Source organism: Alternaria rosae (assembly GCF_020736505.1).
Source record: "Alternaria rosae strain MPI-PUGE-AT-0040 chromosome Unknown BKA58scaffold_9, whole genome shotgun sequence".
NCBI lineage: Eukaryota > Fungi > Ascomycota > Dothideomycetes > Pleosporales > Pleosporaceae > Alternaria > Alternaria rosae.
Genome location: NW_025763578.1, coordinates 1,385,046 through 1,398,832, shown reverse-complemented (window position 1 = coordinate 1,398,832; position 13,787 = coordinate 1,385,046). Strand labels below are relative to the sequence as shown.

General features: G+C 54.1%; 4 protein-coding genes across 4 annotated transcripts; 1 reads left to right on the top strand and 3 right to left on the bottom strand.

The window, feature by feature from the left end:
* Window positions 1–924: 924 nt before the first annotated feature.
* Window positions 925–3,883, top strand: BKA58DRAFT_287499 (vacuolar segregation subunit 7-domain-containing protein; the record flags this gene model as incomplete). The annotated part of the gene is made up of 2 exons (XM_046166856.1): window positions 925–1,664; window positions 1,774–3,883. Coding segments are annotated over 2 exons (2,850 nt in total), but the record flags the coding sequence as incomplete, so codon positions are not given.
* Window positions 3,884–5,228: 1,345 nt separating this feature from the next.
* On the bottom strand, window positions 5,229–6,412 carry BKA58DRAFT_443274 (uncharacterized protein; the record flags this gene model as incomplete). Its single annotated transcript, XM_046173964.1, has 3 exons — window positions 5,229–5,838; window positions 5,895–6,054; window positions 6,100–6,412. The coding sequence occupies 3 exons, from the start codon at window positions 6,410–6,412 to the stop codon at window positions 5,229–5,231; spliced, it is 1,083 nt and encodes a 360-aa protein (XP_046022161.1).
* A 2,223-nt stretch (window positions 6,413–8,635) lies between these two features.
* On the bottom strand, window positions 8,636–10,918 carry BKA58DRAFT_241133 (rhamnogalacturonate lyase-like protein). The gene is made up of 3 exons (XM_046166671.1): window positions 10,269–10,918; window positions 9,764–10,215; window positions 8,636–9,708 (listed from the first exon to the last, which is right to left on the bottom strand). Exons 1-3 carry the CDS (start codon window positions 10,489–10,491, stop codon window positions 8,683–8,685), a joined length of 1,701 nt encoding a protein of 566 aa, XP_046022160.1. The 5' UTR covers window positions 10,492–10,918; the 3' UTR covers window positions 8,636–8,682.
* A 178-nt stretch (window positions 10,919–11,096) lies between these two features.
* Window positions 11,097–13,631, bottom strand: BKA58DRAFT_241122 (urea active transporter). Its single transcript, XM_046166670.1, has 6 exons — window positions 13,364–13,631; window positions 13,148–13,316; window positions 12,997–13,097; window positions 12,474–12,942; window positions 12,343–12,425; window positions 11,097–12,291 (listed from the first exon to the last, which is right to left on the bottom strand). The coding sequence occupies exons 1-6, from the start codon at window positions 13,466–13,468 to the stop codon at window positions 11,140–11,142; spliced, it is 2,079 nt and encodes a 692-aa protein (XP_046022159.1). The 5' UTR covers window positions 13,469–13,631; the 3' UTR covers window positions 11,097–11,139.
* Between the last annotated feature and the right edge of the window lie 156 nt (window positions 13,632–13,787).

Below are 13,787 nucleotides of genomic sequence, written 5' to 3'. Positions count from 1 at the left end.
TCCCGTTGTCACAGCGTCTCGGTGATGTTTCGACCGGCTAAAGGGCTATGATGCACAGTGAATCAGGAAACCTGCAGCAGGCTCTACGTGCGATGACTGAGTGACCTGCACCCGTCTGAGGTGAGACCGTGCCGACCCTCAAGCGTCGACGCGGCAGAGAATAACCTGCTCATGGACATGTGGGATGAAGTCCGTGGGGTGTTCACTTGCCCGTTGCAGGATGTGCATGAGAATTGCTTCTGCACGAGTGCCGACATGCCGGGCATGTAGGTGTGGTGCGCAAACCCCCAGAGGGAAGCTAGCGCAGCTGGCGATCAGTCGTTATCACAAGGCAAGGTGTGCAGGGCGTGGAGAAAGTTGAAGCCACTCCATAAGACGGCGAGCCTCAGCTGACGATGCGATGGGAGAGCGATTCGTCGTGTTCGGGAGATAGCAGGTCTTTGTGCGATGCGCTGGCAGGCGTCGGTTCGTGCCTGAAATGCGCCTCGGGTGCGTCAGCGTTCCCGTCCAGGGCTGGCCGGATGCAACCAGGCAGCGCTGGACGTGTCCGTCTTCACAACGTTAAACCTCGTCCATCGTCGACTGCAGCGCGTTCAAATGCCCACGCTGTCTGCACGCCACAGCCCCCCTGTACCGACAGCGACAGCTCACTCCCCGCGCGGCGGCCCTGTCCAACGGCCGCACGCCGCGTACTCATTACAGCAGCCTCATCTACTTACCGCCCATTCGCACCCGGACCTGCCTGCTGTCCAGGCCCCAACCAGCGAAGACGCGCCGGAGCCCGCACAGGATGCCACGAGTGCTGCGGCCCATTGAAGCAAAAGCACGTCCATGATGCCTCCGACTGCATCCACTGCCGACGACCTCGACGGCTTCCAGTCCTTGACCGGCGTGGCAGAGAGTGCAGAGCCCACTACGTCAACGCCTGCCCGCGACGACCCCACGAGCAGCACCACCGCCCCAGACATGTCGGCACCCATGCGTCAACACCCGCTGGCTGCCCAGCGCCCGCCCTTCAGCGTCAACGGCTCGCCCTCGCCGCGCTCGTCGCGAGAAGCCTCGCCAGCAGGCCCTCACCAGCGCAGTGCCACGCCGTCCGGTGCCAGCGTGAGGCCGGGCTTCCGCTCACGCAAGAGCAGCGCCGATGCGAGTCCCAGCCGCGCCTCCAGTCTGTCCAACTCGACTGCTGCCCCGGGCGTGCAGCGTGCCCTGTCCTCCACCAGCATACCGGAGCTCACCCCAACATCGTCGACCGACACGGTGCGAGCCTCACGCGCTTCCAAGCCATCGTCAAAACCGAATTCGGGCGACACGACTCCCCATTGGCCCCTCTCACCGCGCCTCAAGTCACCACCGCCGGGCGACGACGGCCGCTCACGTTCGCGCACCAACTCGCTCCGTTCGCAGATCAAGAAGCCCGAGGCCCAGTCGACGCCTGCTATTGTTGTCCAGAGCTCGTCCCCAGCCTCAGTCTCTCGCTTCCCAGTCAGAGAAGACGCGCCCGCGAGCGACGTCGACAAGCCACCCTCCCAGCCACAGCCACAGCCTCAGCAAACCATCAAGGCGCCCTCGCGGAGTTCCGGCGGCGTGGCTCCCAAGCTGGCAACGGTGCAAGAATCTAGCTTGCCTGCCACACCCGGATTTGATGGTCTAGAGCCGCAAAGGTACGCTTTCCCCGCAACGGCCCCACTGTTTGTCATCGCGACGCACGTTAGACTATCAACGGAGCCAATTTCCGCTGCCATCCGCAAACTTTGTTAACCTCGCTCTTAGCTTTGTTCCCCCAGCGACTTCCCACAAAACTGACCAGGACCGAAATGACGTCAATTCCTCCAAAGTCACCGAAGACCTCAGCACCAAGCACGACACGTCCAAGCACACTGAGAGTGGGAGCGACAGCGCGACCAAGAGCGCCAAGAAGGGCAAGATGCAGGAACAGCGCTCCGCCTACACTCATCGTCCACACACCGTCTCGGCCAAACCCTCCCTCTCCTCCATGTCGACGCGATCGCGAGACCCGCCCCTCCGCAACATGACGGTCGAAACCGAGACCGTGCCCTCTGTCGCGCAGCCATCGATTGTAAACCAGGACCGATCCGCCTCGGGTCGCGTCGACGGCGGCATACGGCTAAAGCCCAGTAACGAGACAATTCGTCCCAAGAACCAGAAGAAAGCCCCCAAACGGAAGGCCGCATCCATCAATGCAGGCACTGGTAGGTTCCAACACATCTCGTATCACTACTACATTCCAAGCCTGCCTGAGTACGGCTCTCGCTCCGGCGTAAACCCGTCACTCGGCAGCCCCGTCTTATACCGCTCATATGACCAACGGCCGTCTTCACTGACCATGTCACCCCCAAGCCCAGCGTTGAGCATGGCTCCTCCCCGCCCTCCCCATCTCAGCTATTTTTATTCAAGCACTAACACAAGTTACCGTACAGCTTCATCCAAAGCAGATGTATTCGAACAAAAGGTGGCCAGCGCCGTCGACGAGGCCGACTCGTCTGACTCGGATGCTACCTTTATCTACGAATCGAATCCTCCCGAGCAGCCCACTCGCAGCCGCCAGCATCACTCGCGAACGCCAAGCATGACGTCGCTAGCCAGCCTCACAGATCCACGACTCCAAATCCTCGATACCCACAAGCATCCAAGTAAGAAGAGCAGCAGGACTAAATTCACGAACCCATACAGTAACGCGAGTATCGATGGCGATGACCGCGGCGAAGGCACTGTCCGCATCGGCTCCGGACGAGCGGGCGGAGGCAGCCACCATCACCACATTGGAAGACACGGCCAGGGTCGGGGCGCGCTCAGCCACATCACTATGGACACCGACAATACCGTACCACAATCTTCGCGCGCACGTGGCCCGTCCTCCAGACACACGTCGCAACCGAACAGCCCTCGCTTCCATACTTTCAATGTTGGCAATGGCCACAGCAACGGCAGCAAGAAAAGTGGGGAATTCTCTGCAGCATACGATATCGACGCCGAAAACATCGCCGATGATGAGCGCACACCTCTAATCCAGTCTGGGCGGAGCCCACGGGCCCGGACGCCTCGCCAGCGCAACACTGCCACTATACGCCAGCTAGAGCGCCGCCATCACCGTGATGGTGGGTGGTGTCGGCGGTTCGCTGGCTGCCTGGTTCTCTCGATCCTGCTGCTCGTCGTTGTATTCTGCGCTGTTGGGCTCGTCTTTGCAACTACGAAGCCGCTTACTAGCCTTGTAGTGCGAGACATTCAGAATGTTGTTGCAAGTCAAGAAGAGATTATGCTAGATCTCATAGTCAACGCGGTCAATCCCAACATTATCGGCGTCACAGTGTCCGACATGGACATCTCGCTATTTGCTAAGAGCAAGCACGTCGGGTCGGACAGTTGGTGGCGTGAGCACGGGAATGGCCCACATGACAATGTAGAAGATTGGAGACCGATCGAGGAAGACGCAGTTCCAGATGTCTCGATTACCGGTGTAGACGAAGGAACCGATCCTATCGAGGGCGAACCACGGACCATGCTGCTAGGCCGCATCGCCCACTTCGATTCGCCATTAAACTTTGAAGGTTCCTTTTTCCAGCGACACCGCGCCGAATCTATTGGCGAGCTCCGACTCTTGCATCCCGGAAACAAGACCGAAGCTGGTGGCAGTGATCGTTGGGAAGAGGTCCTCCAGTATCCTTTCGAATTAATCGTGCGAGGCAATTTCAAGTACACACTGCCTCTCAGCACGCAAGAGTTCAAAGTCCCCGTTACGGCAACCCATTACTACGACCCGGATATTGAACGTAAGAAGAAGCTCGACTTTGCAGAGGAAATAGAAAAGAGGAGGAATCCATTACCTGTATCAACAAAGCCTTGGGGACGTTACGACCGCAGAGCCTTACCGTTCTGGAGTCTCCTATAGCATGTCCTATCCTGTACCACAACATTGCCCGAACCAGAGGGGCCAGCACAACCGTGTGGTCCTAGCAATATCGCCCAAAAGAAACTGATACCCACTAAAAACGAGTTCACGACACAATAGACTTGTCCCGTCCCGGCAACCGCGAAATCAGCAAACGCGTTACCATTTTTTTCCTTCGGCTCCACAGCCGTTCACGAATTTCTTTTTCGATCTGCAAACCACCACACACCGCCTCCTCCGAACCAGCTGTTCGCATGCTCTCACAGCGAGTGGTTTTGAGCGCCCTTCCTTGACCTTGCGCTTCAGCGATGGTGTTTGTATCATGACTTTTTCTTCTTCTTCTGCATTGCCCAGCTTTTGGAGGACCCGGCCTCCGTCCCCAGCGACTTTCAGCGCTTTTCTGGTTTTAGCTTGGAGGCGGATTGCACTCTGCGAATCCAAATACATTCGTTTGATCTCTCTCTTCTATGTATCCATAATTTAGCCCTTTACTTTTGGTTCCGATTGGACCTTTGTTCGTTCCATAGCGGCTAGGGTGGTGCATCAGGTTAGGTATGGCATGGCACGGTATGGTAGGGACTGGAAAGACATTTGCATTGCGCTGGGAGTATGGAATACAGGAATTTATTGAGTTACTCATATTAATCTCGCATCATGACTAATGTGATGCTTTTGTACACTATGAGGAAACTGACACGGAACGCGCGTGAAGACACCTCTGTCGTAGTCGCGCCCACTATCGACACCACTAGTCCAATGCGACTTTGATACAGCCGTATTATAACTTGAGACAACAGTAGAACTCGGGCATACGGAATTTTTCAGAGCGTGTGAGTAAAGCACCGTGATCAATGACAAATAACGCTAGTTGCGGACTCGTGAGTGCAGTCAGATTGCTAAATTGCCATCACATCTCATCAGCAGTATATACGTACTCGCTTTATCTCTTATACGCGAAATCAACCTATTCATCACTCTGCGAAATGCAAGAGGCGCCACGTGTACCTATATGCGATGAAAACAAGCTATATGTCACTACACATGCCCAGTAGTCGCTCTTTGTCTCCCATTCGATACTGTCACGTTCATCATCTACAAGCGTAGTTTGTGGAAGTGGGTATCTTGGATTATCTACTGAAATGCAGACTGATCTAGCTACAGCTCGAACTACGTCTGTACAGAGCGAGAGCGCTCTGGACGTGGAGTCATGTACTGTTCTAAGTCTCGATACCTTGGGTCATGAAAATCGTTAGGTCCTTGCAGCGCAGGCGACCAAATATACTCCAGTAGACGGAATGAGAGAGTGCCATGGAGACACCTAGCGATCAGCTTCGCTGCCCTTGCTTTTCTTCACTGGATGCTCCGCAGTGCCCTTGGCTGCTGAGCTAGCCGCGACCTTACGCTTCTTAGGCAATACCTTGGTAGTCGCCTCAGCGTCCACGGCAGCCTTCTTGGACTTCTCTGCAGTCTCAGCAGCAGCCTTGGCCTCAAGAGCAGACTTCGTCTTCTTCTTCTTCTGAGCGTATTCTTCCTTCGCCTTCGTCTCGCTTACCTTGTCCTTGTTCTTCAATTTTTTGAGGAATGCATCGAAGTTCTGGTCGTTCTTGCCTGCCTTCTCTATACCCGTGTTGTGTCCGGCGCGGTTGGTATAGGGTTTCAAATCCCATGCTTGTATCTTTCCGGTGCTCACGTCCTTTTGATATAGGCCATTGACCATGTATGCATGTTGGTCTTCGTGAAGGAAGTTACACGCTTTGCGAGTACAAGGGCCTTTCCCAGCGGGACTGAGGATGTACCTTTCTTCCTTCGAGCACCTTGTATACCATCTGGGTGTTTGCTTGGGACGAGAGTCGGTCTGAGGAGTAGGGCTTTCTGAGATGGCTTCTTGTTGTGCGGGGTTGGACTGGCGGCTGTTGTTCTCGAGAGGCCTGTATCGACGTTAATGGTTACTTTATCTCATCAGGCTACCGACGGAATAACATACTGGACTCGTGGTGGCTGCAAGACACGCTGGGTGTCATGGAGAGGTGGCTCTTGTGGGTGCGTCTGCTCTTGGGATGTCTCAGATTCGTCGACAGCCGCAAGCGCAGCCATAATAGCAGTCGCGAGCTCATCTCCAGAAGCCTCTTCTTCGGGTGCGTCTACTGTAGACATTAGAATTTGTCTTCTCTCCAATCTGGTCAACGTACCATGTCCGTTCTTGGAGATATGCTCATAAGCGTTTACTAGGGTTGAGCTCTTGAACAACTCGCGATCGGGTTCATCGACTGTGTTGAGAGCTTGTAGTAGTATGTCTGGCTCCAAGCCTCCCAGCAGTTCCTTGGCGGCAGCGAACTTGCTCATAAGAGTGTCCAACTTGTCCAGAATCGTGACTCCCGGCATGTCGTTGAGGGCGACATCGAGACGAGCCATCACAGTTGCTGTGGTATCCCCCAGATTGGAGGCTTCATAGCCTTGACCACTGTCCACCGCCGGTCCTAGGTCATACCCAGACGAGGACATTGCGTTCACTTCTATCTGTATGTCAGTTTGAACGCTTCACTTCGTGGATACCAAAAAGGCTTACAATGAAGAGTTGAGTGTTGGGTGTGAGTAAAGGGGAGCAATGGGCGAGTACAACAATCGTGTGGTATCAATTTGAGGAGGCGCTAAAGAATTGTTGTGGGAAGAGGACAGTGCTCTGTGCGGTGCTATAATGGGAGCCTACCGGGTTTGCAGTGACATAGTCTGATCGGAATGGAGGTCTAGAGTCTGCTCAAACACATGTGACTGCCGATAGTCTGTCAGCAATCTGATTCACGATGGACCGTTTATACACGTCTCAGTCTCGTACTGGAAAGCCGGATGGCTCCGATACGTTTGAACCTCCTCCCATTCCAATTCCTCTTGCATCTTGTATAAGTCGCCATAACTCCTTGAACGTGAGCCTGTAGCCTGAATCATGCGGAGAAGACTTTGGGCTGTGTGACCACGCAAATCCACCATTCACTATCTTTTACGACCGTAGTCAGAGCTTCAACTGGTCCAAGCGCCCGTCTAGCGCCTTCCATATCCTTTTGAATAACAGCTTCCACTTTGTTTACCTTTCTCTCTATTCAGTCGCACTCACGTCCGCAGGGTGCGACCCGCAACCTTCGGCGTTCTAGCCTGCGCCGGCCGCTGCCGCTGATCGACTGACTCTCAACCTTCGATCTTCTTTATGAAGGTAAGTTCTGGAGATGACACGTCAAGCCTGTAGTATCCAGCTGACTCTTATACTTACAGATTGCCGGGTTCTGGCGCACTCGTATGCGCACAACTTTCACGGAACCGAGAGTACATGTCGACAGACGAACGCAGCTGAGTGAACCCGACAGGTTTGCTGGACTCCAACAACGGCTGTTGTTATATTGGCTGTGGTTTATTCTACAGTTGGCTGGCCCTTAGCCTTTATGGATTTGGGTTCGGCAGGGTCTATGCTAAGTCAAGGAGAGTGATGGCCTCTTTGACCGCATAGATTGAGGCTATAGTAGGTTCGCAAGTTCACTACCGCTGGCTCCGACGGTTTACCACCACGGAGGTGAGACGCTCTGGCAGATAGTGAGTCCGTCGTCAGGTTCAGTTATGGACAGTCACTGCTCGTATGTCAGGTACAAGCGTCGGATAGACGAATAGAAACAGCAGCCCCGGCTGCCTTCTTCGTGGTCCTATCCCAGGTCACAACAACGGTGGTTCGACTCCACTTCCTACGTGTACCCGCCGCCGGTGTTTCCCTTCTCAGGGAAACGTGCGCGGAAGATATCTGCGATAAGAAGATTTCTGACAGGTCAAATGACCCACGATATATGACATGCGGGTAGCTGACTCCCATATCGACGACAGAGAGACAAGAGATCACCTGCGGTTGTAAAAAGCCCAAGCTGTTCTTCTGTTTCTCGAACCACGGCACTTGGAGAGGGGCCCATGTGCCGCTTTCTGGACTCTCCAAGACAGCCAACCATCGGTGGTCGTACGCCTCCGCCGGTGGAAAATCCTATGTCACCATAGGTAAACTTTGTGGATGTTTGTGCTATCGTTGTGCAGGCCAACGTAGTGACAGCAACACAGCCATTGTCCTGAGGTCAGTCTTTTGCACGATGTTAGTCCAGCGCAGACCCAATACCCTAAGAGGTCGGTTCTTTGCCACGGTCTCGACTCGCGTAGAGATACATACCCAGACTCAGGACTATTACTCGTGGGGTCCGGAGGATGATCAGCAGGTACGTACCCCTTCCCATCTTAGCACCCCTTTGGTATCGTCTTCACCGAGGGTAGAAAAGTCCCGACCGCAGAGCGCCTTGACGGATGTCTTGAGGGCCGGACGAGATCTCAACATCTCACCTCAGGCAAGCGTCGAGACTTCTCGCACTTCCAAGATCAAGTGGCAAGCCATGCGACGCAAGTCGTCTTCATTGGGCATGTCCATACTGCGATTCAACTCGCAGTATCTTTTTCATTGAGCCATCCGCCTTCATGGCGGGTCTCGAGGAAGGAGAAAGATAAAGAAGGACATCAGCACCATCGTTTCGTACCTACTGAAGTCAGATGTCATAACAACTTCCCCTAGTGCTTTGCTGCTAAACCAGGGTGTGGGGCGAGGTCGCCATACCCCTTGAGTGAGCTGGGCAATATGACGTTTACACCCAAGACAATTCCAGCCCGTTTGAGCCACAGACCTTGGCGACTATCATCCTTTACTTTTCAAGCATTTGAGAACATACACGATGCATGCGCGATACGATTGAGTTTTTCGTCTACATCTCATCCAGAACCAAGCTATCCCAAAGCCAACCTCTCCACTGCGTCGTCCTAGTAACCTTGATATCCAAGCGGTTGCTTCCCTCCCCCTTCAACGCGCCTTCCGCAATAGGAATCTCAAGCAACCTCCACTCGCCCGCCCGCGTAGCACCGCGATACGTATCCTGGCTGTTCAAAAGACTGGCGCTGGTGATGTTACCCACCTTGACGTCATTAAGCAGGATATCGCAGCTTGAGCCTTGAGAGAAGCCCGCCAGCGACACCGTCAACTTGGCGGCGGAGGTGCTCTTCGAAGGGAAGAGAACAGACCAGGTACCAAGAGCAGATTGACCGAAACACCAGTCAAGAGGGGAGCTGGTAGCGACGGTGTAGGTCAGATTTGCAGGACACTTGGAGATGCGGGCGTGTTCGAAGGGGTGGGCTGGGTCGGCGAGCTTGAAGCCATCGCTTGTGCGGTCGAAGTCGCCAATCTGGAAGATGCGCTTTGCGCTATCGGTGACCTTCCATGTCATCTCCTTGAGGTTCGTGTTCTTTCCCTCGCGGATGACGACGTCGTTTTGAGTAAAGTTTGTTGTGACATCGCCGATTGCGCCGCCGTTACCCCAGGCATAGAGCGCGTAGGTGCCAGTACGGATGTCGTGGATGTCAAACTTGCCGTCTTTGTCGGCGTAGGTGGTGTAGTAGTAGTTTTGGCCTTGGTCGAGCGTGGACACTGTGGTATTGCGGTTGTCTCCGAGGAAGACGGCAGCGCCAGCAGCTGGGCGTCCGTCGCTAAGGAGGAGCTTGCCTTGCATCTTGCCGCGAGATTGGTAGGGCTTGTTGTCAAACCACTTGTACGGCCAGGCTGCTTCCTCCTTCTCCCAGCGGGCTGCGGCGTCGTCTTTGCTGCCATCGTTGAGGTACCAGAGCCATGGACCCCAGATCTTGCCATCAGCAAACGAGTCACGCGCAATGGCCTGGTAATGTGTGCCGTGAATCATGTTCAGCTGGACTGCATCGCCCGTCTGAGACTCGCGATGGACCTTTTAGAGGTTAGTATCAAACCGCATACCAGCGAGGCGACCGGATCAAACATACCATAAGCTCCTGCTTGAGATGGTCACCATTGTAGTAATCCTTCCCAGGGTTGAGGTACCAACTCCCCACCTCGTCGCCGTAAACACCGTAGTACTCCTGGTCTCGAACAAATCCACTCCAGTCGTACTTAGTCAAGAACGATCCGTCAGCCTTTTGCCAGGTTTCATCCTGAACATTCGTAGCTTGACGGTATTCTTCTAACGCGGGAAGCACACCATCCTTGACGTTGTTGTGGCCACGTGGAAACGAGGCGTTATCGAGACGCCATAACGTACGGAACTCACCCAGCGTAGGCAAGTCGTGGTTGACAAAGTACTGGTATGCGCCTGGAAGGTCATCATAGATCACCCAATGGAAGTCACCCTCCTTCGCCGTAAACTTGACATTGATGTAATCGGTGTCCGAGTCGACAATTGCGGCCGATGTCCAGTTCAAATCAGATGCTGCACCGTCTACATACTGGTTAGCTGCATTGTAATTTGTCTTTAACCCTTTTTGCACATACTGTAACTAACGTAGTGCCCAACAGCATCTCCAACACGATCCTTTCCCTTATACCATAGCTTGTCGGCATACTGGCGATTTTGCGTAACATTCCAGATCTCATTGCCGATAATCCAAGTCGAGTTTCCAAGCTCTTTCAGAAAACTCTTGGGCTTCTTTGCGCGCTCCTCTACTGGAGCCGCCGCAGCGAGCGCAGCAAGGCCGAGGAACTTGAGGGCGCTCATGATGATGAGAACGATGCGCGAGTGTGCTTGGCGAGGATAAAATTGAAGCCATAGTAGCTCTGGTCATTATATACCGCTGCAAGCATGCACGTAGCTAGACGAAAGCTAACGTGCCTCTCGGCGGAGATGCCCCGAATTTATTACCGGGTAAGCACTGGGGTTGCGGGGTACCTGGAGTAACCCCGGACGATTTGATCGACAAGAACATTGTTCCGGAACTTCCTGCAATCGCGCTTCTTCGTTGTCCAGTAGCGCGTTCTTGGGGCGATGTTTGCCCGCGCGTGCATCCTGGATTTGGGAAGGCGTTCGTGGTGACACGGGTGAGGCTCCTTGCAAAACGTGGTCAACCGCCACAACGTTGGGCGAAGAAGCACCGAGATCGTCTTGAGAGCGTTAGACAGAGTTGTAATCAATATCACGGGGTACCAGCAACCGGGTCGATGCTCGCGGTGATGTGCAAGAGTTCAGGAGGCGGCCGAGGGAAGCACCGAGTGGGACGCTTGCCTGTTGCGGCCTGGAACAGCTTCCACTAATCAGCAATGTATGGGAATCTGTGCTTTGAAGAAGACCTTCCATTTCCGCGCCGGGTATAAGACAGTCTAATAGAGGTTACACCGTGTGCGTGAGTATCTGCAAACTAATCCACGATTACCCTTCCAACGCCTTCGCTTCGGCCTCTTTAGGTGTGTGCGTTCCTGACTCAGCCGTCTTCTCACCTTCCACCACTTGAACATGGTCCCCGCGACGACGGCCCTTGCCAGTGATGTCGCGCCACATGCCACCGAAGTTCCTGGCTAAACTCTCACGACCTTCCCACAGAGGATATACACCAACAGCCATAGTACTGCACAACAACCAGATGATGCCGACGATGACCCAGCCCGAGAAGAACGACTGGCTGAAGATGTAGCCGGAACCATAGAGAGGCATTGGCCAAAGTACGAGAAGAACGAGCGTCAGCGTCGCAGTGGTGATCTTTGCAATCTTGGAGGCGCGGAACAGCTTGGCTTGTTCGGCGGCCTCGGCTTCTGGGGAGAGGGCAGCATGACGGCCGTGCACCGCTTCGATATCCATGTGTGCAGCTGCTGTGACATCCGAATCGTCCACAAGGCGAATGTTCTTCATTGACACCCAGTCGTAGTTGTCAACTCCAAAGATCAGTGTCAGGACCGGGATGAAGATGACTGGCGAAAGCAACGCGACGACGTTACCAGCTAACATCGGGTTGTTGGCGCCGGAGGTGGCGACGGTGATGACACCGTCGTTCAGCTTAGAGGTGGTAACGAGCCAAGCGGTGATGCTGCAGCAAAGACCCAAAACTGGCGACAAAGTTGCCGCCCATTTGTTCTGGCCCTTCCACATCAAGGTGAGGGTTGCTGGAAGTACAGCAGACGAGATGATGACGCCCATGAAGACGTACAGCCAGCCCATGCTGATGCCTGCATACCAGAGGCCAGTTGAGAATGCAGCCATGACAAGTCCAAATCCACATACGCAGACGTGTGAAGTGTAGACGAGACGTCGGCCACTCGCGCTGGGGTTGATGTAGGTCGCGTATATGTCGTATGTCAAGATACTGGAGACGGCGATGAGCTGCGCCGAGAAAGCTGAAGTGACGGCCATGAACACGACTAGGAGGGTAGCCACTGCACCGCCAGATCCAAGGAGTGCTACAGCAGCATACGGGAGGGTGAGGCCCGCGCTGATCGAGGCTTCATCCATGCCGTTGGGATAGGTAGGGAAGTACTCCGTGCTTTGCAGTGCCAGCGCGGCAAGGCCCATAGTGGTTGCGCAAAGCCACTGGCAACGAGATTAGAACTGGTTTGAGAGGCGCATGAACGGAAAACTTACCGGGATAGCGAACCAAGAAAGACCACCGATGATGTATCCAGGAAGAGCGTGAACTGGCGATGCAGCAATAGCCTTATTGTAGTCTGCCTCTTGTCAGTTTCTGATAACACTCCGTCTAGAGGAACACTCACATCCATTGTCCATGAAGACAGTTCCGAAGTTGCCAATGATGTTGATGACGAAGAAAATAGCGCCATCTTTGCTCCTCATCGTGAGATAGCTTCCACCAGCATTACCAGGAACTGGTGTTGTCGCCGAAAGCTCCTGCAGACGATCGTAAACGGCCTTGGGCGAGCCAAGTCGATCACCAGTGGCATAGGTCGTGAACGCGAAGGTAAGAAGGATGATAAGGAGTATGACGGTGTGGACGTAGTCTGTGAGGAAGGTGGCTTTGATACCGCCGAACATAGTGTAGACTACGACACCCAGAGGAAGTAGGAAACAGGCTGCCGCTGTAGGTACCCCGGTTAGAGAGCTGATGACGGCAGACCCGCCAGTCAAAAGCATGGCTGTAACGAGTATGTTGGTGAAGAGGCCGAAAGTGATATACACGAAATGCGTGGCCTTTCCGTAGCGAGCACGAACAGCTTCAAGGAATGTCTATTGGTCGTCAGATCTGGTGGTCGCTCGATGGCGAGAACATATTGCACTTACATGAGCGTTGGGAGCTCGCCTCTTGAGTTCGATCGCAACGGTAGCAAACAGCAAGATCTGCACTGTAGCACCAGCGGCGTACCAGAGAGGCCCAGAAACACCTATGGATGATCAGACTTGGAATTCCATATGAATCGGTCTCTTAACATACCGTAGCGGAAGGCGACCGAAGAGCTTTGCAATAGGGTAGCTGCCCAGGTCCACGATGACACTACTGCAGATGCAACAAGACCAGACTTGACCGTACGACCAGCAGTCGAGAACATCTCCGAAGTCTGCACCTCATTGTTGTAGCGCTTGAGAACCCAAGTGGTGAAGACCTTGAGGTTGTTAGACTGAGGCACTTGTTACAATCAGGTAAACATACCATGCCAAGGGCAAAGAGGAAGCCAACACCAAGCACAATGCCATAGCCCCAACCCTGGCCTAGGGGTGAAGCAGAAGGGCCAACTGGAGTGCCGCCGCCAGCCATGTCGAAAGATGTAGCTTGGTTCAATGTCAAGCTTCAAAGCGTTGGCTGTCGAACCATCCCAACGGGGCAGACGAGGTATCTATACCCCAATGCATCCCCACGATTACCGTTTCCCGGCTTCAGCTCGGTCCCAAGACTGCTATCTGGAGCCTTTCAACCGCACACAACCATCTCGTCGATTGGCAATCGGGCCGGCACATGATTGGTTGAAGATAGGCGCATGTCAAGACTAGGTAACGTGTAACGAAGGCCAAGACTAGAAATCTCTCGTCTTCTACGCAATTTTGAAGCTTATATTAGCAATGAGGTCTTGTTGTAG